The sequence below is a fragment of the Elgaria multicarinata genome, chromosome 3 (assembly GCF_023053635.1).
Source record: "Elgaria multicarinata webbii isolate HBS135686 ecotype San Diego chromosome 3, rElgMul1.1.pri, whole genome shotgun sequence".
In the NCBI taxonomy this organism is placed as follows: domain Eukaryota; kingdom Metazoa; phylum Chordata; class Lepidosauria; order Squamata; family Anguidae; genus Elgaria; species Elgaria multicarinata.
This window is the reverse complement of record NC_086173.1, coordinates 116,350,535-116,376,020: the sequence shown is the minus strand read 5'-3', so window position 1 is coordinate 116,376,020 and position 25,486 is coordinate 116,350,535. Positions and strand designations below refer to the sequence as shown.

Sequence of the window (25,486 nt, the reverse complement as noted above, 5' to 3'; positions counted from 1 at the left end):
AAAAGCTACTAGAGAGATAATTTGTTCTAAGGCTTTGTAAGTTATGGAAACAATAAGTGCAAGAGGCTTTATTTCAGAATTATATGTGTTTGTAAGATGCAGTATAGACTCTTCTCTATGCAAAATTGGTAGTGATGGTAAGTTCTTGGCAAAGACATGGGAGAGGTGTTGGGTAAAGAGATGACCTGGTATTTGGAGACCATCGACTCCTGTTAAGAGACATTTCTAATAAAACTGTTAGCGAGTGCTATACCAATTAAGCCTATATGTAAACACTGCAGTGGGAAATGCTAGAAAAGTTGTGATGAACATGAAAATTATGTTCATCTGTGCCAGACTTGTAAATATATAAAACAGTACTGGAAAATATATTTGGGAATGGGGGAGGGAAGATAAAATGAAACAGGTCAAAGGAAATATTGTGCTCCTTGACTCAACACTTATGCAAAGTGCTGCTACTAACCTTTAGAGAGACTACCTGAAGGATCGCCTCTGTTGGCATATACCTAAGGTCACTTGCAGAGGCCTTTGCTAAATGAGGTCTGGAGAGTGATTACCAGAGGGCCTTCTTATTAGTGGTGCTCCAATCATTGAAAACCCTTCCTAGACAGGCTCACGTGGTGCCCATACTGCAGTCTTTTCATGTGGAAACTGTTTTTTTTATTTCCCAACTGTTTCAAGCTTAAAATTGTTTAGTGCTTTTCTTTTCTTTTTTCTTTTCTTTTCTAGATATCTTGAACAAAAGTTATTTGCTGCTGTTAATTTCACTCTGTTTTTATGCTATGACTGATTTTATTCTGCTTTAGATGGTGTTTTTACTTCTTCATATGGTTTTATAACTTTTTATTGTAAATCACTCAGAGATCTTTGGTTATTGGGCAGTATACAAATATTGTAAGTAAGTAAACAAATGAATGCATTTAAATAGGTGTTGGAAAGAAGTCAGCTGTTGCTGTTATCTACAGCAACTGAATCAAGAGCTAGAAGTACAATTGTCCAGCAACACAGCCTTCCCAAACCTGGTGTTCTCTAGAAACAGTGGACTTTGACTCCCATCAGTCTCGGGGCATGTCTAGACCATGCTTTATCCCGAGGATTGCCCCAGGATCATCCCTGTGCATCCACATGACCCACAGGGGATCCTGGGGGCAGGGAGGAAAGATCCCTCCATTTCCCCAGGATGGCTTTTAGCCTGGTGTCTCCCACGGTCTTGGGATCAAGTTGCCCACCCCTGATCTATACATACACACACACAGTTTGTTTTATTCAGCAATTCTTGGACTCATGGGTCTCTGATTTCATACACTTGTGAGAGAAGGAAGAGCAGTCCCTAAATGATTCCCCAACCTAGTGGCCCAACTGGTTGTTCTGTGATACGTTGTTTTTAAACATTTCACCAGGAAAAGTAATTTAGAGAGAGAGAGACCTGGTTAGCATGTAATGACCAACCATGGTTGGTCGAGTTTGTGGAGGAGTGAAATGTTCCATTATGCTTCTACGGATCGCCTTTCAGTGGCACCTTTTAGTTTCCTAGAGTTCCAACAACACATAAAAATCCACACAATGTGACGCTCGTCCACTTCCTAAAGTGGCCCCCAATCTGGTGCCCTCCAGATTTGTTGGACTACAACTCCCATCATTCCCAGCCAGCATGGGCAATAGAGTTGCAGTCCAACACATCTGGAAGGTTGGGGAAGGCTGTTCTCAAGAGAAGAAAGCAACCCCAGCTACTTAAATTCCTCTCCACCCAATTCTGCCATCTGCTCAGTAATGAAAAAGGCCCTCACCTCATTGAAGTGGGCATCCTGGGTGGCTGTCAGGCCGAAGCCGTGCTGTCTGCTCTCAAACGCCATCAGGTGGGATAGCAGCCGATACGTGATGTGGACATCATTGCCAAAGTAGCGCTCCATCTGATCTGTCACTGCCCGTAGCTGATGGGCCAACTTCTTGGCTTCTATGGTGTTCAGTTCTGTCTCATTCTTTTCCAGACCTTCCAGCTACCAACACAGAAAATAAGGAGGGGGAATCATGCAGTATCTCCCAGAACTGATGTGTAGTTCCTACCTCCTGTTTTAAAGAAGCACAAATCAAATAGCTAGTCTTATGTCATGGATGAAGTAGCTAGGGTTGGGGACTACTAGAACCCTGGACATTGGTATACATCATTGGCAAAAAATAACTAGCCCTTCAGAGTAAATGATTACTTAGAAGGAAAATCACTGTGGCAGTGGCCAAGATCTAGCAACTAACTATCTTAATCAGGAACAGACATCCCAGGTATTTGCTTCCCCATGAGAAAAAGAACATCTGGTTAACAGATGGCTCTGCTATTTAATCCTCTGCAAAATATAAAAACTGTAGGGTAAAACAGTGATTTCTTTTTGATACCTATTTATCGTCACTACTACTACTACTACCACCACCACCTCCTCCTTATTCTTTCTTTTCCCTGCTGGGGTGTTTGAAAGAGCCATATGGATCTAAGATGGAACTACCAGTGCTAGGTTATTTACTCTCCCCAATGTATATGCAAAGATATTTTAACAGGATGACAAATGATATGAGAATTGTTGATGCAAGGGAAAGCATCACACCCTCAGGGGTTGTGTACAAATAATTATTTCTATGTGGGAGTAGATTCTCCCTGACTGCTAAGGTGGCACTAGCCCTGATCCACTGTAACTGTCTGGTGAATTATTCAAAAGAAAGGTGAGGAGGGAGGAGCTCCCCACCAAAAGGCTGGGAAAAAGAGACTGTTCTTGATGCTTTCTGAATTTCAAATTAGCTGCCTTTTCTCATCCCATGCAACTCAACTGAATGGTGGATTGGATTGGACTGGACTAGTTTGTTTATGGCCTAGTCAATTTCAGGGAAGTTTTGAGCTTTGAATGCCCTCACCTTAGTTAGAAATAATCAGACAGACACTGGCATATTTTATGCTGCAGGCACATAAACCACTGTTTGCACCATCACAGCTAGTGTGGGTCAACCAGGGCTGGCTCTACTTTCTGGTCCACAAAACTCAAGCTGTTCCATAAAATTGCTGTTCCACTAAATACCAGTATGTTGTTGCTTAAAGCTCTTATTACTAGTACCTAAACTAGGAGAGGCATTTCAATCTTTCAGAATGGGGGGAAAAAACACAAGTGCCAGGAAACTACCCAAAACCTGGTCGTCAAGGGAAATGGGGTGAGGCTGGACTGAGACTCCAGGCAGACTACATTTGGCTGGCCTGCTGGCCTTAACCTGTGCAGGTGCAGGAGAGTGTCAGAGGTATTCTTGGCTTCACTCTCCATCCATGTGGGGCAACAGAGATGCCTGACCAGTGGCTGGCATGAACAGAGCATTCACGCATTGCATAGAGATTCCATGGCAGATGCTCAAGGGTTTCTTGGCTGACAAATTAATGTTGGAAATATTCCATAAATGTTAAAAAATGGAAAAGCAACTGCTTTAGCGCAAATGCAGAAGTAAGACCTAACAAAAGAACGTGAGATATGCTGGGTGCTCTTATCACTTACTGTGTAGACTGCACCTCACATGTGAACACACTCACATATATTACACACACACAATACTACTGCTATTTTATTATTTTACTCTGTACAGCACCATGTACACTGATGGTGCTATATAAATAAATAAATAAATAAATAAATAAATAACAATAATACACCATGATCGACACAGCTGCCAGTGGAGTCTGTCGTCCCCAGTTCTGGAGGGGCCGTAAATCCATTCTGAGTTTCAGCCAGAACCAGCCTGAACTCTAAGGGAGTTATCCAAGGTGCTGCACAGTCACCCCAAATAGATTCAGCTCCTTTACAGTTCTGGTGGGTTCTGACTGAAACCCAGAATAGATTCACAATCCCACCAAAATTGGAGCCGCTGACCTCCACTGACAGTTGCCTGCATTTTTGGGGGATTCTCCTTGGGGTCATGGCTATGGAGACTGCCCTGATGAGTGCCTTCCACTGCCCCCAAAAGCCCACCTAGTCATGCCATGAGAGAAAAACACACAGAGTGGTTTACCAATGCTGAGAGCTCCTTGAAAGATGGTGAGGTGCAATTGAAGAGATCTGGTTCCAGCCAGCCTCTTTCTTCATCACAGTGCCGAACAGCCACACCTGAGGAAGAAGGAAGAATGTCTAAGCCAAAAGCTGAGAGCTGAGTTGGTCCTATCCCTGTCACTATCACCACCACCACCGCCCAGGAAAAGATTGCCAAGACAACAGCACCATGCCAAGTCAGACTGACGGAAGGAAGCACTGACAATGCCACTAACACTGAAGACCAACAGCAGCGAGGGAACAGATCCAGAGGAGGCTGTACACACTCTTCATTTCATTGTCAGCTACAAGCCATTTGCTACACTAACCGCCCTGATTTCATGTTCGCTAATTTGAGTTTTGTGTGGGTTCCCCCAAGTGCCGGGATTAATTATTTTCAACCTGGGAGAGTCGTCGAGAACGGAATTTATTAGTCACAGATTCTCTGTAATGTGCTGGATGTGTGTCACATGGTATAACAGTTTGTTACTCCATGACTAGATGGATACAAGTTTTTACAGGAGAAGACCGAATACCATGTTATGCTGCAAACCCACATCACCAGTGCTCAAATCTGTGAACTCTTTCAGATTTGTAAACTTTTCTGGAATGCCATACCCATCTCTCAAGCCCACGGGGATGGATAAATGCACAGCTGCTACAAAACAGAATCCGTGTGGGATTTAATTTGTATTGGTTAATCTTGCTCTTTATCATGACCTTTTCTTTTCTGGTTCATGCGCTCCTGAGAATGACCTGCCTCTCACTGTAAAATCAAATGGGAGTAGGAGTGGTGGTCTTGAATCCTGATAATAAAATATAAAAGACTACAGGAATTTTAAAAATATATAGTATTCAGAGGGAGTAGAAGCGTGATCAGAATATTTCATGAAAATAGGGTTGGATCAAGAGACCTTTAATCAGTAGGGCTAATTTCTTGTATGGGACTTCAGAACAACTAATATTCCCTGGATTGGGGCTCATTGTACATTTTGTTCCCCAGTCAATTTGGTTTGCAGAATTTGTAATCTTACACTTTTGGGGAGCAGTGATGCATCCAAGGGGAACAAAAACGAGGGACGCTAGGAGGGGATGTACGAACCAAGCAACAAAGAGGGGGGTATGGAAGACGTGTCCCCTAACCAGAGGGAATTCCAAGCTACATCTCTTAGATTCTGAGTGATAATCAGACTAGATGTTACATGCAATATCTACTTTCAGAAGACAAACACAGATTTGCCAGGAGAGGATTGAAAGAGCCACGGGGGAGGGGCAGCAATTTGGAGCAGAAAAGGGCAAGGAAAAGACATTTCCTTCCTTCCCTCCACTGCTTCTGCACTCTGCATCACCCCCTTCAGCAGTGGCTTTTCAGACAAAAAAGGAAAGGTCTGTTTGGGGTGAATGACACACGGTTGCATGTAATGACCAGTTTAGTCTTGATAACGTCTGCATGTTTTCAAGGGGAGGCATGTGTGTGTGTGTGTGTGTGTGTGTGTATGTGTGTGTGTGTTTGGTGAACATAAGGACTACAGACTTACATGTATTAAATCCAAGAAATCTGAGAGTCCCAAATTGTGTTTAAACCAGACGGCACTACACCTGAGCGTAACAGCCATGCAGCTTTCTAGTCACCAGGATCACCAAAGCCAGCAGGCCCACACTAGTGATATCTATACAATACAGAAGCAATATAGATATCTAGTGGGAGCATTAAGGCATCCTTAATGCTATCATCGGTATCACAGACAGCACCATCACCATCAGCAGCATGACCCACACCATCTGCCATCCTCACCGTGGCCCTAGAAGTGTGTTCAGCAATGACCTGAATGGGAAAGACATCGTAGGGTAATAACAGCTGTGATCCCTTATAATTCCAAGAATGACAGCTCAATCTGTCATGTTTTTTTCTTCTTCATTTTTTCTGCTTTACAAATGGGGAAATGTTACATTCTGCCAGGGCCAGGTTTACACAATTGAGTGCTGGAGCCAAGAGAACTCTTTAGAAATGAGTGGCTTCTGTTCTCAGTTGAATCCTTTGATAGTCAACAGACTGTCCACAAGCCAAGTCCCACCCACTGAGAACCTCCCAGAGGTCTCTGGAGCATCCACAGGGGCAGAGGACACATTTTGCACGCTCATCATCCTAAGCGCCATCTTTGGCATCTTTTGGTGAAGGATCTCAGGTAGAAAATTTAGGAAAGTTCCCTCTCCTCTTCCTAAGACTTCAGAGTAGCTGGTAACAACAGTAGTGAGCTAAATAAACCCATGCTGCCTAGTTCAGGGGAAAGTAAAAGGTAGATCGAGATCGAGTGACATTTCTCTGGGTGACGTGCAGCAGATCACAAAGGATTTCTGGTTCTCAACTTTTTAACAATAGCAGCAACAAAATGACACATACACACTGCCCCACCACCCTATGCTCTAAACGATCATGCTCACATGAAGAAAAGTTGAAATGAAGAAACCCAGGTGTGCATTTTTTGGGGGGGGAGTATGGAGAGCTGCATTCAAAACAAATTCCTGGCCTCAGAATGCTTTAATTCTTAGCGGTGGGTGTTTTTTTTTTTTTTTTGTACCAGGCTCTGGTTGTAGTAAAAAAACAAATTAGATCCTGCAAGTCTGACGTCTGCATAGCCTTGGCCTAAATTAATGTAAGATTGTTCTTTATTGCTGTTTCATCTGTTTTAAGACATGGCTCTGATATAAACGTATTCTGGAATTTAACCCCCTGGGACAAATGAATTCTGACTAGCATGCTTTTCCCTTGAGGACCCTAAAGCTGCTACCTGGCCTCAACAGGACACCTGAAGAAAAGGAGGTACAACCAAGGTTGGAAAATCAGAGAACTCCACAGTGTGTACTCCAGGTTTCCACAATGCCTAGCCATAAAGAATGGTCCTGGTAATAGCAGCAATACTGAGCTTTTCTACACGAAGCTGTTAATCTGCTGTATCTACCTTTGGTTTCATCGCAGAATTGAGATCTGCGTACTACACGAGGAGCGTTTCCTTTCCTGTCTTTCTCCTATATAACCCCTAGGAGGCAGCGTGGTATAGCAGCGTGCTTTCTTTCACTTTTACAATTAAATGCCACATTTTCCCTGCTCTAAAGAAGCTCACAAAAAATGTTGGTTAGACACAGAAACTATACTGGAGGCTCATGTCATCATCTGCAGAGCCCGTAAATAACCATAAGTAGGGACTGATAAGTGTCTCATATAGAAAACCCCATGGTCAACCAGTGCTCCTCAATCTGGTGCTGTTCAAATGTGTTGGACTCAAACTCCCATCATCATAAGCCAACATGGCTGTTGCCAGGTTGGGGAAGGCTGCTCTGTACTATTCTTCAGGTTAGCTACTTGTGAGGATGATGATACTATTTCCCATAAGGCGCAGCCCATGACAAGATGCTTACTCATCACATCTGGTCTAAAGTTTAGATTTTCAGGGTGAGTGGAGACATACAGAATTTCAGCCATGAGCCAATGTGGAAGTGCCCTCACCACATTTTAAACAGATGTGCAGCTGTCTTCCCTGGAACATGATCAGGAGAAACCTGATCCGGATCTCAGCAGGATACAGATTTGCACAGCACTGATTGGCTGGCTGTTGTGTCAGTCACAAAGTGTTAAAAAATAGCAGGGGGGATTTGCGGGAGAAATGTAAAGTGTTGCTGAAAAAGAGTTTGAGCAGGGATTCATACAAGGGGCTTGAGATGAAAAATAAAATGAAAAACGCAACCAAAAAGAATGCAAGCACCCTGCCTGAAACATAGGGTAGGGTAGGCGGAAGGGTTGAATCAAAGAGAGGGGGGACAGAGTTTACCCCACAGAAGAAGAAAAATTGACTTGTTCTTGCTTGGAAGATATCCAGCCTAAACCCAGTGGAAGCTGGTGACTCTGGATTTGATGGGGCTGTGACTTCATTCTGGGTTTCAGTCAAAATCAGAACTCCAACGGAGCTATCCAAGGTGTTAAACCCGTTGGTGTGGGGTTTTTTGGAAGGGGGTAGGGTTCAGCACCTTGGACAGCTCCTTTAAAGCTCTGGCTGGTTCTTATTGAAACCAAGAGTGAAACAGCCCCACTGAAACTGGAGCCACCCGCCTCCACTGCTTAAAACCCTCCTTGTACAATTCAATTGCCTTCTTCTCTTTTCTTCCTTTCTAGAAAGAGGCCCTCAGGGTTGCTTCACACATTACTTTGTTAGGTATACACCTAAACCATTCAAGCATTTGCCTAAGAATGCAAAGTGTGAATGCCACGATTGAGCGTTTGCAAACAAGGAGTATATTTCGATGCATCATCCAGTGAGCCAGGACTGATGGCAGCTCCTGGCTGAGTGTACTCCTGGCAGATGATGTGAAATGGCCAAAGACCATCATTCAAGTGTAGGCAACCTTGGGCCGTGCCCTATTGCGCCTGCGGGAGAGACTGCTTGCACATCAGGGATTTAAGCACCTAATAAAGCAAGCCAAAACGAGTCAGGGATTATGGGAGTTGTCATCCAAAACATTTGGACAGTCCTAGATTGCCTACCCCTGCAATAATCCCATTCTCTCTGCTAATCAGCTGAAAGCAAGAGACCCAGTGCAACAGGAAAGAGTTAGCTGTTTTTTCAACTTCTAAAAAGATGTGTTCCAACATCATTTTTTGACCAAGGCCCATGACAGGGAGGGATAAACCAAGGATCATCTTGCAACAATGCACAACATGACACCTGTTGATCAGAGTTCCAGCACTCTCCCAGCATAACCGGTTACCCAAAATCCACAAAAGAGCGTCAAGGCAGTAAGCATAAGCGTAAGCAGGTTGTATGTGACGACTGGGGATGAGGGTGGGGTGAGTAAGGTGATTTTCTGCAGGTTAGTGTTAGGTGAAAAGGGAAAGAAGTTGAGGGTCAGACAGGATTACAAGGAATTCAGAGCCAGGCAAGGCATTTGTAAGAGAGCTGGCAGCCCTCACAGCGTCTGGGGAAAGTGTGGCAGTGGCTCAGGCAGTAAGCAGGAAATGGAAAAGCCACACAGAGCAGCCCGTATAAAGCAGGAGGGGTGGGGAGGAAGGAAGAGCAACGGGCCTTACCTGCACCCCGTAAACCTGCACAGGAGGAAGAGAAAGATGCAGAGAAAAGGGAAAACATTAAAAGCTTTCAAACGGTGTAGCTGTCGTGTGTGTTCCCTGGGATGGGGTTCTCTCTAGCCAGGGAACTTTGGAGGACGGTCCCACTTTGGGGGTAATGATCCATAGCTTTAGGAATGGATAAAGCATGGATTAAACATAATAATTAAGTGTAACTGTCTCCACTACTAAACATTCTTAGGTAGGAGGGGTATGGAAGAAGCCTATCCACTTTCTCCACACTATGTATAATTTTGTACGCCTCTATTGTGTTTCTCCTTACTTGATCTGTTTTCCTAAGCTAAAAAGCCCCAAATGTTGTCACCTTTCTTCACTGGGGAGTTAGCTCAGCCTCTGGACCATTTTGTTTACCCTTTTCTTCTCTTTTTCTAGCTCGACAATATCCTTCTGGAGGTGTGGTGACTAGAACCATACACCGCATTCCAAGTGTGGCCGCACCAGGTTTGTATAAAGGTGACATGATACTAGCAGTTTTATTTTCATCTCCTTTCCTGATTCTGCCAGATCCCAGTCTTCCTGGGAGCTGTAGTGTTCCAGAAGTCATGCTACCCACAAGGTGCCGCCATCTTCCAGGGCCCACATGAAGGCTGCTGCACCTACCACAGCAGCTGGCCTTCTTGTTGTGATCACCCATGAGGGAAATTTCAGCAGGAAAGGGAAGCAGGTGGCTGCGGAGGGAGGGAAGGCTGATCTGGGACTGAGCTAATTACAAGTTGAGTCTGATCTCTGGAGAAGTGTAGACTTGGCTCATAATTAACAACACACAAATTTCCAACTGGGGAAGTTCCTCCAAAACTCTCTAGCTCTGAACACTGGTTGCCTCATTCATACAATTCTTGCACCACTGTTCACTTCCCAAACTAACAAACATCTTGGATTCTACTTCATGAGCCCCTTATCACCACAAATAATACTCAGCAATCAGCTAAGGTAGTGGACAGAAAGACAAAAACAGAAAGAGAAAGAAAAGACAGACGTGGGATGCTTTTGCAGGAGAGGCAACTTGCAACTTTCTGAGTCTGCTGAGTGCTTTTCTGAGTCTGCTGGCGGACCCATTCCCCCTGTCCATGAAGTGGGAAACACTTACCCAGTGAACCTTTGGGACAAGGCACCACAGCTGGCAAGCCAAACTTGGTCTGAGGCCACCATACTCCAGCTCTTAGCGATTTAGGACATGCGTCATAGAGCACTGCGAAGCCAAACACAGAAGCCAAGTCACCTGGAGTCTTAGGGAGGGTCCTTTGTCCACAGAACGCCTCTCCAGAAAGCTGGGACAGGGAGACTGACAATAACCCCTCAAAACTGATTGGCCTAACATTGAAAGAGAACCTGCATAAAATCATCTTTCAATGATATTTAATGACATACGACTTAAAATAATAATAATAATAACAACAACAACAACCCAGACCATTAAACTACAGAGGCAGCACATTTCACGGACGTATGGTGGCTTTGTGAGACAATCCAAACTTATTGGGGAAAGTTCGAGAAGGTGACTTAGCGGTCCGACATTTGAATCATTGGCAGGTCCCTCCAGATGTTTTGGCCTACAATTCCCATCATCCCTCACCACTGACTATGATGACTAGAGTTATATTCAGCCCTGGTATAACTAAATGGTGTGATGTGGAATGTGCGCAAATTTGTCTCCCGCAGCCTGAATTTGTAGCCATTGAATGGAAAGATTAGGCAGGTTTATTGAGTAGGCAGGCTTCTCCAATCCTTGCCGCATGTTGCCCTTACTGTGGTTAACTTTAGTGGCTATGTGGTCTGCTTAAGAACGGGCAGTCCTCTGTTTGAAGGGCTGTCCAGCCCGAGTCTGGTTTAAAGGTAAAGAAGGGATTGCAGCACATGGCTTGAAGTTGCCCATCCACAGTTACTACCTGGGCCGCAGACTGAGCAGGCACAGAGGTCCCCTGACCACTACCTTTCCCATGTTGGCAAAATGTCCTGGATTTCTATTCCTGTTATTGCAATTATTTCTAAATGTGCATCTCTCCCTATAAATGAGCACATGCAAATTTTATGCAGATCTGTGTTCCTCTTTTTCAGGGATGCATTTCCTCTCTTGTGGTGATGCGTATGAGGCTGCCTTAAATACTGCCTTCTGAATCTACTTTTTAAAAACAGAGACTAACAAGGAGATCACCATTAGGCCTTTTAGGCTGACATTTTGCACTGCCGTCTTCCTGGCAGTTCTACCACTGACGTTGTTCTCATGAAGAAGAACTAGTTCAATCTACCCTGTTTCACTCTCCCATCTTCCAAGTGCCAAAGTCACTGGGCTAACGAGAAGAGAGGAGTCATATAACACTCCTCCCTATTAGACTTGGACTTCCACCCACTGTGTCATCATTTCAGAAGCTCAATTTCTTCTCCTGGAGAGAGCCCAGCTCTGAAGAATGGCCAGCTGCTGTTGGGTGAACACCCCCGTTTGAGAAAGAGAGAGGCGGCCCCTCCAGAACCGTGCACATTTTCTTCCGACACCCTCAGCTTATACTCACCCTGGCAACCACTGGGAGTCACCTCTGCAAAAGGGCTGTCACAACTGTTGCACTGTCGGCCAATCACGCCTGGCCGGCACTGGCACTGGCCTGTTTCCTGGTAGCAGGAACGTGAGGAGGAGCCAATGGGGTAGCAGTCGCAGGGAAGGCAGGCATCACTCCCTTTCGGGTGGTAATGGAATTCCTGCCGGAAGAAGGGAGAGGGGCAGGGGAGGTGGTTAGAGAGCTGGGTCACAGGAAGAGGAGTGGCGGGAGTGAAGGGCTGACAAGACTGCAGGCAAGGGGAAAGGGCTAAAACAAGGAGCCTAGTGAAACAGCAGGAGAAAGGGGGTAGGCCTGATGGGACAAAGAGAGGGGGCACTGTTAGGACAGCAGAAAGCAGAGGCAGCCCATCCCTCCAGTCAGAACAGGAAGATAAAAACAGCAACACAAGGAGTTTCTTCCTCCATTATGGACAGGTGTGCCCCTTCTGGGCTCCTACAGTGCTTTCAGCCTTCTTCTGCTGTGGGTCCTCCCCATCCATCACCCCTTTGACGCACCAGAACGAAGAGCAGTTTCCCTACTGGTCCCTTGGACTGTTTCAAACACTTTTCGAAGCCTGTAGTGTTGGATTGGGGCCAAGGAGTGGCGAGGGCTGACATAGGCAGGCTGGGAGAGACTGCGAGAGAGGGAAATGGATAACTCTTGGGGGTGGGGAGGTTGACTTGCATGGGTCCCTCCCCATAGCGTAAAAAAAGAAAAGAAAGAAAAGAAAAGCCAACTCATGAGGAAGCTCCAAATGTATGAAAGTGGACATCAAGGTGAGATGTATGTTTCCACAGTCAACTATGAGCGCAATGGGATTGCAGAGCCAGGAATGGGGGATGAAAGGCAATATTGCAGATGATGGGCAAGGTGATTCCAGTATTGTCTCGGAGCCTAAAGCAAGCAGTATTCCAACACGCCTCTGCAAATCCACTGGCACAGCTGTCCCCTCACCTTACAATGGCATTGCCCGTTGGTTTTATTACAGTCTGGGTCAAATCCCTTGGCCGCATCGCAGTTGCAGGGCCCACATGTTGGATTCCCCCACCAGCCCTTAGGACACTGTTGATCCATCCTGCAGGGAAAGAAGTCAGGAGGTTGGAAACCCCACGTTCTGCATCCAGGGCAACACCTTATTGCAGGCTTGATAGCAAGAGGAAATACAACAGCATGGTATGTGCCTGGTTTTGCTATTGCACTTGGTTTAAGTATGGGTCTTTGGTTCTGATTCTTTATTAAATTGCTCGAGGACAGTGTTCTATAGAAAGAAGCTAATACATTTTTGTAATGCTTTTTTTTGGGGGGGGGGATTTTCAGCAGTGATGCAAAGTGCTCCTCCCCCCATGGTTAATTTTCTGGGGATTGTTCTGAAAGGGGTTTGCCCATTCAAAGGGAGGGCAATACTGATCCAGGAAGTATTGGTTTCGCTCCAAGTGGGCTTTGTGATGTCGTGAGGAAGCCAAATCCAATTGGCTACACAGTGTCACAACATCAGGATGCTCACTAGGTGATTTCCAATGGGTTGGGAGGACTATTCCTGAGGAAGATGACCCAGTTTTTAAAAAAATGGTGCAGAAGCAACAGCAGATGGGAAATAATAGCAGCAAGCAAGGATTTGGGGGAAAATATTTCAGCCCTACATGAAAGTACTACTATTGCACTCACACACCTAAACAAAATAGGCAAACATTTGGCACAGCAACTTAATAACGGGAACCATGCATTGCTTGCTCCATGTCTCCGGGCCAGAAGAATTTGGGAAGATGGTCTAATCAGTGACGTAAAGTGGCATGTAAGAACCCCAAAGGACGGCTCTCTACAGCTCAGTATTTCTCAGTCCGCTGAGTGGTCACAGCAATAATCGGTCTCTGACTATGCACAGCATGGAATAGAATAACGCCCTGATGTCCATTGTTTGCCATTATTATTTAGATTTCCATTAACATTCCCATTTAGCTCCTCCATAGACCCAATCATTCTCATGATACTAAACCATCACCCATGAGAGACAAGTCTTCCAAGAGCAATCGGCCACCCACGGCTATGCCAGTCCAGCAAGAAGGAGCTGAACAGGAATATGATAAAAGCAAGCGCCTGGCTCTTGCATCCTTTGTGACCTGTCAACATGTGATTTGGATCCTGTCAGTTTTATGCCCTCCCTCGTTAGTCCATCTTCTCACCACCATGGTCACCAGCTGCTCTGGCTCATAGAATCATTGAATAGCAGAGTTGGAAGGGGCCTACAAGGCCATCGAGTCCAACCCCCTGCTCCTCCTCCTCTTTCTCAGCATTGCTGCCATCGGCTTGTTTGACAGGCAGAAAGCCAGGGAGCAAGTAGGCCAGAGTATCTCTAGGGGGGGATCTGCACGTCGCTCCCAGAGCGCTTCTATGCGATCCTAGTGCACCCTGAAAACGATAGTCTGACTTCCCTGTAAAAGAAACGAGGAAGAGCTGTCCATGCTGCCGCCGCCGCCGCCGCCGCCAAGGAGACCTCTCCGCCGGCGAGGAGAGCTCGGCAAAAGAAGGAGGGGTGGAGAGCTTCTTCCGCTCTTCACCCTGCCTTCTTTTGCTGAGCTCTCCTCGCCGACGGAGAGCTCTCCTCGTCGTTAGCGGCAGCGGCGGCGGCGGCATGGACAGCTCTTCGTTTCTTTTACAGGGAAGCCAGACTATCATTTTCGGGGTGCACTGGGATCGCATAGAAGCGCTCTGGGAGCGACGTGCGGATCCCCCCCCTGCTCCTCCTCACCACCACCACTGTTGTCTGGGGCAAAGCGAGAGGCAGGGGAGCAAACAGGCTGCCATGGTGAAAAGGAGGAGCAAGTCCAGGGGGCTCTTGTCAGTGGGACCCTGTTGGGATGTGGGCCTTTAGCAGGTGCCCCACCATGCTTACCCTTGACACCAGTCCTGCCCATCTGAAACTGATATGCTAAACTTACCTCCTTGTGAATTTCCCATTTCGAAACTAAGCTGTAAATCTGCCCTTAGACAAGGGACCAGATGACACACAAAGGGCAAAAAATAGCCAGATTTCACCCTCTGACTTCTCAGTGGACTTCAAAAGTCATGGCTGAAGATCCTGAGAGTAGAGGAATCCAATTAATTAGTGGAATTAGCATTTCTTAGTCAGGCCCACAGGATGCTGAGAAGTGCAGGAACTATCCTGGGTCTCACCTGTGCTCACAATACTGCCCAAAGTGATTTTCTCCACACTCACAGACGTAGCCATGGGGAGCACCTGGCTTTCGCCGACACACTGATTTGTTCTTGCAGGGGTTCAGATGACAGGCATCAACACAGCTCCCACCATAGTACCCTGGAACAATAGACAGACAAGCAGCTTTCAAAAGCAAAACACAATGTGGAGGTTCAGGGCCCCCCTATAAGAAAATGCTTGGGAAGTGGGGTTCATTTTCTAACTGAGCCTGGGGTTTATTAAGCTGGATGACAATGCATAGTCAAGCCCCTCTGAATTCTCTTCTCCCTCTCCTCCCCCACCCCCTGCAACAAAGAAAGCCAAGGGCGATGATCAGTATCCATTGTGCAAAATAGGAGGGTTGCGCTTATCTGCTTGATTTGCAAATCTTGGGCCAAAATGTTTGGCTTATTTGGAACTCCATCAGTCAGGGGGAAATCACATTTGCTTACTGCTGCTTCTGCACCCCCGCTTTTTCTGCTTGATACGTCCGCTTTCTCTCAGGGAGAGGAAAGAGGAAGTAAAAAAAGTGCAAGTGGCCCATTCTTTATTGCGCTGCGTCTCCTGCACACAGGAGGAGATAGTGGCAACTTCCATCTTTAAAAATAATACGGACCTACCAGGGGCTTTTTTTGTCAAGTGAAGAAGGCTAGAAGGAGCGGGAGGCACACGGGAGGCAGATGCCGTCATGAGGGGACCCACGAAAATCCGTGAATGCCCAGTAATGAGCATGCAATAAAATGCTCATCTGATGATGCCCTTGATCACTGAATCAGGAATCTATTATTATTTCATAATGATTGGGGTGGCTTGTGGAAATCTTGGGTAAGTGGAGACATTGGAAGATGAGAAGAGGAGGGGACAAGATTGCACCATTGAAACTAGCACTAGATGACACATCCCAGCGCTAGATTTTCTGTCATTCCTGGCAGATTTACAAACTCCAAATCGCAAAACCATGCCCAAATTAAAAATAAAAATACAAAATGTTGGTGCTTGCAAACGAAGTTCTAATTTTCTCTGCTGTTTTTCAAAGAGATTTTTTGGGCTTACCTTGTGCAGAGGCAACCTTTTCTGCTTTGCTGTAGGAATGAACTGACTCAATTTGGCATGAACTCTGCAAGCAGATACCCTTACAAACCAGCAATAAAAGAAAAAGCAATATACCCACAAAGAAAAGAAGAAGAAGAAGAAGAAGAAGAAGAAGAAGAAGAAGAAGAAGAAGAAGAAGAAGAAGGAAGAAGAAAAAGAAGAAAAAGAAGAAGAAGAAGGAAGAAGAAGAAGAAGAAGAAGAAGAAGAAGAAGAAGAAGAAGAAGAAGAAGAAGAAGAAGTAGTAGTAGTAGAAGAAGAAGTATCATAGAATCATAGAATAGCAGAGTTGGAAGGGGCCTACAAGGCCATCGAGTCCAACCCCCTGCTCAATGCAGGAATCCACCCTAAAGCATCCCTGACAGATGGTTGTCCAGCTGCCTCTTGAAGGCCTCTAGTGTGGGAGAGCCCACAACCTCCCTAGGTAGCTGATTCCATTGTCGCACTGCTCTAACAGTCAGGAAGTTTTTCCTGATGTCCAGCCGGAATCTGGCTTCCTTTAACTTGAGACCATTATTCCGTGTCCTGCACTCTGGGAGGATCAAGAAGAGATCCTGGCCCTCCTCTGTGTGACAACCTTTTAAGTATTTGAAGAGTGCTATCATGTCTCCCCTCAATCTTCTCTTCTCCAGGCTAAACATGCCCAGTTCTTTCAGTCTCTCTTCATAGGGCTTTGTTTCCAGACCCTTGATCATCCTGGTTGCCCTCCTCTGAACACGCTCCCGCTTGTCTGCGTCCTTCTTGAATTGTGGAGCCCAGAACTGGACGCAATACTCTAGATGAGGCCTAACCAGGGCCAAATAGAGAGGAACCAGTACCTCACGTGATTTGGAAGCTATAGAAGAAGAAGCAGCAGCAGCAGCAGCAGCAGCAGCAAGGCAAAGGGGAAATGATGGGAAGATGAACAACAGGGGGTGGGGAAATGGAAAGAGAAAAGGGGACACCAAACAAAGGTTAAAGATGAAGAGCAGAAAAGGTACAGGAACTGTGCTGTTCTCCATCTCCTACCTGGCTGGCATACACAAGTGTAGCTTTGCCACTTGTCCTGACAGACACTGTTGGCAGGACAAGGGTTGGAGTCGCAAGGGTTGGGCACAGGACATCCTGCCTCCACGTGCAAAGTGCTGCTGGGTTTGGGCAATGCAGTCCCAGTGTCTGTGTCACCCAGGTGGATGCCCTGAAAGCCAAGTCAGAAGGGCATCATAAAACCAGCTTTTCCACCCAAAGGTTCAGACCTGAATGGAGAGAACTTGGGTGCTGGCTTAACAGTCCAGTCCAGCTTTACAAGAATGTCCTTAACACCACCTTTTATGCTAGAGTGACCATATGAAAAGGAGGACAGGGCTCCTGTATCTGTAACAGTGTCATAGAAAGGGGTTTTTCAGCAGGTGTCATTGGTATGCATGCAGCACCTGGTGAAATACCCTCTGCATCACAACAGTTAAAGATACAGGAGCCATGCCCTCTTTTGTATCTGGTCACTCTAGTTTAGCTCTTTTATTCCCAATTTCTGAATGCTCCCTGCCCCTGAATCAAAACATAGATAAGCAAAGAAAACATGGGATATGGAAGCTTCCTGAAACTCACCTGGATGCAGCCCTCCAAACCATGACGGACTTTACCGGACTCTAGGATGCCCCCGACGTGAAGATGCTTCACCTTCAGGCCATGTATCTCATTGCCAACAACTACAGTGTCCTGAGAAAACAAACCCAACTAGTAGTACTATCATTGCTTAGATCCCTTCCCTGGGCCTACAGATTCACCCTTCACTTCCCTGCCAGCCCTACTCTCTGAAAGTCAGGACCTGTAACAGATGCTATTAGCCAGGAAGAGGCCATTAGTATTAATCCTCTCTCTCTCTCTCTCTCTCTCGATAACGACAATTAGGTCTCAAGGCAAGGGTGCTGTTAAAACACCGGGACAGGGGGGAGAATAGGACATGCAGAAAAGGACTCCAGCCCTTGTGTGAATCATTTCTCCCAGTGTGAATAACGTCTCCTCGCGCTCTCCCCACATACTCAGGGCTCACCTGGTAGGATCCAAAATCCAGAGTGAGGGTGATGATGAAGCGAGTCTCTCGGCCACTGCGGGCGTCCCGTAGCTGAAGCCGGAGGTCATGCCATGCCCCATCATTCAGCTGCATTTGATCCAGGAGGAGCTTGGTGGTGCGTCCAGATCCCCGGTTCACCACAAAGGAGAGCAGGCCGGAGTCCAGCTGAAGGTATGGTAAAAGTCAGGACAGAGCAATTGCTACCCAGCAACCAAGGCTGCAACAGCTTGGGCTTGCCTTGCTTCTTGCTCCTCATTCCGAACAGATGCTCTGCACATCCGGAAGGGTGTTGAGCTCAGGCCAGCCTAAATGCCTTCAAGGTTGGGGTGAGGCTACCCCAAATTCAGCCCAAGTAGAACATTGACAAGGCAAACAGTGTCATAAAACTTACATTACAGTGCTCTGTTACTTCAGAGCAGGGCCCCCGAACTGCAGGGCCCAGGGACAAATCCAGCCCTCCTGGGGTCTCATCAAACCCTCTGGGGTTTCCTGGATGGCTGCACCCACTTCCCTTTGCCCCATTTTCTTCCCCCTTCCTCCCCCGGTCATTTGAGGGAGGGTTCCCAGCTTCTATGCAGTCCCCCCTCCCACCCCTATTCTAGAGAGTTGAGTTACTGCCAGTAAGAGCTTTAAGCAAAAATATGCTTGCATTTTTGTTATTTTGGCCTTGCCCCTTTGATCTTTAGCCACACCCACCACTGAAGTGAGCCACCTTGAGACCTTCTCCAAAATGGAATTTGGCCCTCAAGCTGATAAGAGATCCTGAGCCCCTGCCTCAGAAGAACCCTTGCTGGACCAGCTACTCCTAATCCCACACTCCCCTTTAATCGCCTTTAAATGGACATGAATACCTCTCAGAAGAACTTTTGTTACACACTTTGGAGGCAGCCCAAAGCAAGAGATGTTAGTCTTGTGGGTGCCACAACAGTACCTGGCAGAGAATCGTGGTGTACTGGCCAGCATGTGCCTGAAGTAACACTCCGTTTTCTTGGCGCGTCCGGAATGCCAGGCCCATAAACCAGGGAGTGGAGATCTTCACCTCATTCTTGAAATCCCAGAAAAGGATGCTGTTGCCACGGAAATGGTGAGGATGATGCATGGCTGGGGGGGGGGAAAGGAGTATAAAAGATGAGTTCAGAAAAGGGCGAAGAAGCTCCTGCTGATGGAAGCCCAAGGACCCCTCTCAGTTCTGTTGATAGAATCTCTCCACCATCACCTCAGAGACTTCCACGCTATTAGGGAAAGTCTCCTGGATCGGGCCTGGGAAAAAGCGTGCAAGGTTTCACCTTGCTGAAAACTCTGCGGAGCCTGCAGTAGTTGCTCACGAGTAGGGATGCTCGAGGTTCTTGTCAGTCTGTATTTCTAAGCGAACACGCTAGATTTGTACTTCTCTGCCTACTGGGCAGACTGGAATGTGGCTACCCTTTGGATTTCTGACCTCTTCGTGTTTTGCAATGCAGTTCTTAGCTCAGACAATGTACCGAAATGCATGTAAAAATGTGCATGATGGGATAAAATATGTTAAGAAATGTGTGCTTTGAGAGAGAGAAAAAGAAATCTAGAAATGTATATTTTGTTAAAAAAAACTTCAAAAAGAAGTATTTCAATATGGATTTTTGTGTGTATCTTTTTTAATTACAAATTAATGTGGAAATGGGATGGAATGGACTTATAAATGAACACATGTGAAACTCAGCTGAAACAGATCTGGCCATCCCTGACCAAGCAACTTGACGAAATGGCGGGTGTGGGAGAGCTAGGTCAAACCTTTTAGAATTGCAACCATAGTGGATTCTACTAACTGGGAAACATTTGAGTGCTGGAGTTGTTGTTTTTTGTACTTGTGCATTTGAGAGAAAAACACATGCCTGTTTGTGCCAGTTCAAATGAGCACATGAATGTGTTTGATTGATCTTCTCTCTTCAAAAAGCTCAAAAATAATGTCTGCTTCTTCCCTGGGCAACACTTACACACCTTGTAAAGGGAAAAGTCATAATTTCCAGGTGCGCAGGCCCCTCTATAAGACAGATAAAGATGCAATCTAATGCATGTTTAGACAGAATAAAGTCCTACAACTTCCCATGCTGGCTGGGGAACACTGGGAGTTGTAGGGCTTTTTTTCTGTCTAAACATGCACTGGATTGCACCATTAGTGTGTGTTTTGGTGTTTTTTTTTTAACTTGAGCACCTGTACTTAAAGACAGGGGCAACCAAAGCCCAATTTTCAACCTTCTTTGGGAGCTGAACTCCTGTCCGATCCAAAGCTTCCATTGAGGGGTCCAGATATGGGTCCAGATATAGGAGGAATTCAGTCTGGAATCTAGAGTCACTCTGTGAGCCTAAGCAGCTAAAGCTTTCATATCCTCAATACTCATCATCCTTACTACAGAAACATCAAGAAACTTTCAAGATAGGAAAGAAAGGCCAGCCCTGGTCATAAAGTTCAAAACCCAAAGCATCCCCAATCATATATGGCTAAAAGCTACTTTTTCATACTTTCTTCTGAGCCCAGTTCCAAGAACACCACCAGCCTGCCCTTCCCCCCGAAAGTCTTTGCCTTACCTTCTTGGGGCATCTACTTCACCTTCTAACCAAACTTTTCCAAAGTCAACATGATGCATTTCACTTAGGCCATATCTTTTGGTTTACACTCCCTTGACAGTCCAGACTAGACTTTTCCAACCTGGAGGCCCTCTGAATGCATTGGGCTGTAACTCCCATAATTCCCAGCCAGCATTGGCCATTGGCCCAGCTGACTGGGAAAAGGAATTATGGGAGTTACAGTCCAAAGCATCACAAGGGCCACCAGGTTTGGGGAAACTGGTCCAGATTATCCGTCCTATAGGCTCCTTTATCCTTTCAACCCCCCCCCCCCCACTCAATAATACACTTACTGTGCATGCAGTCCTTGCCTCCAAAGCCCACTGGGCACTCACAGGTGAAGGAAGACCAGCCGATGGTGCAGGTGCCGCTGTTCTTGCAAGGGTTTGAATCGCAGAAGGAGTGCTTTGCAGGGCAACCTGAAGACATGGAAGATGGACGGCACAGGCCAAGACAAAGGACCAAATTGTTAAATTGAAATGGCTTCTACTTTGGTCTCCACTCCCAACTTTCATAAATGATGAAGACAGGCTACCCTTCAGATTAACAAGAGACAGGAGTGTCTCTGTTCTCAAATGCTGTCTTTCTTCCCAATAGGTTTGATCTGGACTTAGTCATGTTTAGAGCACTTTGCATGAAATCAGTGTGACTTCAGTTAGTCATGACTAGCATATATCCCCTTGTTTTCAATGGGCCTATTCAAAGTCTGGAAGTTGCAGTAGTTATCAAGAATGGTCCCCAAAGGCTCATTCATCCAGACACCTGAGCCCCAGGCTGGCAATACATTTCTGGCTTGGCACAACAAGTATGCTGGTACCAAGAAATTCACAACAGAGAAGACATTTTGGGGGGTAGTGACCCAGAGGGTACAGCTAGGATACAGATCCTTTCACCATTAGGATGGTGATTTGGGTCTGGCTTGTATCTTGCCTGGGCAGTGGAAAACCATAGGTGCTCTTATTAATGAAATCACAGGTATGGCCAAATGGGCAGGCACTTGTGCTAGATAAGACAAAGGGCACTGGGACATATAGGCTTGAACCTCCCTTAGTCCATGAGTCTTGATGGATTCCACAAAGGAGAGGACCAATGGGCCCTGCTGCGGCCTATGGTACAATTACGATAATGGCATGAGAAACTTATACAAGCCTCATCTCAGGGCCATTGAACCTCTGGCCTGAGGGCCACATTTGGCCTATCTGGGTTTCCCCAGATAGCCCCACCTCCTTCCCATGGCACCCCCCTTCCCCCAACCACCAATCACTTGATGGTTTCCCCCCATTCTAAGAAAATTGAAATGTTTCTCCTAAGGCTTAGTTACTGGCAGTAAGAGTTTTGGAGCTTTTGGCCCCACCCTCTCTTGCCCACCACTGGAATGCAGCCACTGAGAGCTTCTCTGAAATGGAATTCAGCCCTCTGGTGGGAAGAGGTTTGACACCCCTGCTGTAAGAGGTTTCTAAGTCACCCGAACCATCAAGCCACCCAGTAGCCAAGCTCTTGGCAAATATTGCAATGCAAGGGAAGGGGAGAGAATCCAGGAGAGGAATGAGCGTGCGAGAGCCAGGGGTCAAGCCGCCGACATTACCTGTGGAGGTCCCATTGTTTGCAATGTAGGAAGCCAGGTCAATGCGTTTACTGTCAATGTACAGATCTCTCATGCACCCCACAAACTCCCTGTGCTCCACTGGAAAATTCTCAGGCAGATTGGGGACCCCTCCAAGGAGCAAAGGCCCAGTGAGGTCCAGCGATCTGGAGGAAGAAAAGGGCCATGAGCGGCACTTGCTGCAGTTGCTCCGCACAGGCGTTTCAGCCCAGCAAACTCTACACGGGGGGCAGATTCCTGCAATGTTACTTTTTAAGTTCGGAATGGGAGTATCATGGGAAAGGGGGCAAGGCTTTGGCTTAAGCTCAGGGAAATGCAGAAGCCCCCACCATGCTCAGGCATTTTGACGTGAATGCAGCCAGATACGTCAGGCAATCCCCTTCAGCCAAGCATGCGGGATTTGGGGACCAGCCAGTGGCAGCCGCAGGACCATGGAGGGACGCAGCATCTTCCATGCATGACCACTGTTAAGTCTCTTAACGAAGCTACTAAGGGCACAATCCTATGCATGAACCGCCCAGAGAGCTTCGGCTATTGGGAGGTATGAAAATGTAATAAATAAAATAAAATAAAATAAAATAAAATAAAATAACATAAATGTTTAGACAGGCAAAGGTCCTGTCTGTATGACTTTTGTCTTTCTAAACATGCATAGGATTGTGTCGTAGGTCTCTTCCATTTTTTTTTGTCTTAAATGGATGCTGTTAGATGTTTAGGTAACAGAGTCCTCTTTGATCTTGCTATTTTAACTGTGACAAACTGTGTGTAATAAGGGCCTCCCTTGCAGGACTGTTGTAAAGTAGCCTTTCCCAACTTGGTGCCTTCCAGATGTGTTGGACTGAATCTCCCATAATTCCCAGCCAGCATGCAGTCCAACACATCTGGAGGGAGCCAGGTTGGGAAAGGCTGTTGTAAAGTATTACTGAGATTACATCTGTTTAGTGCCTTCAGCATTCAAACAAATGCTTTATATATATATATATATTGTTACTATTGCCCGTATTACGCCCTCAGTTTTGGGTACTTGCAATCACTAAGTCAAATTCGAACCTGCCCCCTTCATACACATGAACTGAAAATTACTGGAAACCCTCAGAAGGGAAATTCCGTGGAAACCTTCCTGAGTTTGCATATTACAAGGTTCTTAAAGGGTGCTAAGGGTCAACTAATCTTTGTTAAATAATCTTGGACATTCTGGGGAAGACCCATGGAGAAGGGAGTTTTGGATGTCTGTTTAATGAAACACTCCTGTAGGAAACGTTACATTGGGCATGTCTACACCTTAAGGACGTAGAGTGAGGGAGGGGGGAGGATCATGGACTAACCTGCTTCCGAGATCCTCCCCCAGCGTCTTCAGAGCCACGCGACGTCCCAAAAGGAAAGAGGGATGTTGCAGCCACCATTTTTTTTTATTACAGGAGAGATGGAGTGCAATTGTGCTGCACTGAAAAGTGAGTTTAAAACAAAACCAAACCTGAACCCGCTCCCCACCCCTCACCCCTGATGGGCACGGACTACCCCCACACAGCTTCATACCATTTTAAGAGCCCCGCTACTCGTGGGGAGGAAAGGATGACCCAGGAGCAGCGGCCACATGGCCTGTGCTCCTCAGGATGGTCCCAGGACTGTGGAAAAACCAGGTTTTCTGCAGTCCCAGATATCCTGGGGAAAGTCCCTGGTTGTCCCGAAATCCCCTGTGCATCATTTGGTTGCAAGAGACGATCCAGGGATGACCCCGGGAAAAAGGGCTGGTGTAGACATGCCCACGGTCTCCATTCTAGTCCACTGAACAGCAAGCATTAGCATCTAAGTGCCAATTCAACTCATGGTAATACCATAATTACTGGGAAATGCTGTCCACACACACATACACATGCGCACACAGAGTTGGACCAGTTGGTGACATCATACACAATCCTTAGTACGGAAAATCTTTAGGACAGACTTTCCCAACATAGTATCCTCCAGATTTGTTGAACTACAACTCCATGGCATGGCTGGGGATGATGGAACTTGTAGTAAAACACACCTGGAGTGCATTAGGTTGGGGAAGGCTGCCTTAGAATGAAGTTAGACCAGTAGAGAGGCTTGGATAGATTGCTTTCATAAACACACATCTAATCTTAAACCACACATTGCCATTTTGGTAGCTGTGCCCATCTTGTCATCATCTCCCGTTCTCTGAAACAATTTTTAATTATTATTCCCAGCTCTCCCTTCGGAGAGTTCAAAGTGGCTTGCATATGTATTTCTATATTAGGGCATCATCTTCCAAATCTACATTCTCCTTGACTAGTAAGAGAACTCCTTTGGTACAGGGAGTTCTTCTTTCTTGCTATTCTAATTTGCTTCTCCTTCTACTGCTAGGCTGCATGTCAGCCTGCACTGCTCCCTCCAGTGTAGCTCTCACCACCCTCTGCAGCCTCAAAAAGACTCACTTTTTGGAACTGGACTGCACCCCCTCTGCTGCACAGGAGTAGTTCCCAATCTCGCTGCCAAACTGCAGCGCCACCGATGCATCGCACTTGTCCACGGTGAGGATGGCCACTTTGTCTTTGGAGGGGCCCTGCACTGAACCCAGGGAGCTGATCCTGGGCTGAAATGAGAAAAGCAAGGACTGAGCAAACGTCACCTTAGCATAAACGTCATATTGCCTCATTCCCCGTTAACTAAGGGCCAAGCTACACACTTGGGAAAAGGACAGAGGACACCTCCCCAGATGCTGTACCAATTTGGAATGCCAATGGGGGAGAAAGGTGTGGAATTGATTGTCTGTAATGTAAGAAACAAAACAAAAACCCTGCACGCAGGAAAACAGAGCATGAAGGACATACTAGCTTTCTCTGACATACTAATTTTCCCCAAGCAGGGAGCTTTTGAAATGTGTTTCAATCTCTCACTGCCCCTACTAAAACATTACTTAGAATCATGGATGTAAGAAGCACAGTTTTGGGGCAGAAAGGCAGGGTTCAAATAAAATAGATAAATTAAAATATTCTGCATAGCACTTGAAAACGGTAGAAAACAACTGAGAAACTTATAGACATATTTACTTCATGGTGGTGGCAATTCTCATGATGTAAAAATTCCTGCAAAGGTTTGCAAAGTGTACACAGCTACATATAAATGCTAACAAGGCCAGAGGGATTTTGTGAATGCCCGAAATTTGCTATATTTCCCCCCACTTCTCAGGCATATGCAAGTGAATGTTGGCAATCATAGTCAGGTC

At 46.2% G+C, this 25,486-nt stretch overlaps 1 protein-coding gene across 1 annotated transcript in view; it reads right to left on the bottom strand.

The window, feature by feature from the left end:
• Positions 1-25,486, bottom strand: part of CELSR3 (cadherin EGF LAG seven-pass G-type receptor 3) — a 105,944-nt gene that overhangs the window by 23,504 nt on the left and 56,954 nt on the right. Inside the window, exons 6-19 of the mRNA XM_063121362.1 lie at positions 24,696-24,853; positions 22,240-22,403; positions 20,948-21,073; positions 18,985-19,154; positions 18,033-18,218; positions 17,588-17,698; positions 17,009-17,177; positions 14,889-15,030; positions 12,672-12,792; positions 11,694-11,877; positions 10,274-10,375; positions 9,130-9,144; positions 4,033-4,127; positions 1,788-1,997 (exon numbers count right to left, since the gene is read on the bottom strand). Coding sequence (XP_062977432.1) covers positions 1,788-1,997; positions 4,033-4,127; positions 9,130-9,144; positions 10,274-10,375; positions 11,694-11,877; positions 12,672-12,792; positions 14,889-15,030; positions 17,009-17,177; positions 17,588-17,698; positions 18,033-18,218; positions 18,985-19,154; positions 20,948-21,073; positions 22,240-22,403; positions 24,696-24,853 — 1,953 coding nt within the window. The remainder of the gene's footprint in view (positions 1-1,787; positions 1,998-4,032; positions 4,128-9,129; positions 9,145-10,273; positions 10,376-11,693; positions 11,878-12,671; positions 12,793-14,888; positions 15,031-17,008; positions 17,178-17,587; positions 17,699-18,032; positions 18,219-18,984; positions 19,155-20,947; positions 21,074-22,239; positions 22,404-24,695; positions 24,854-25,486) is intronic.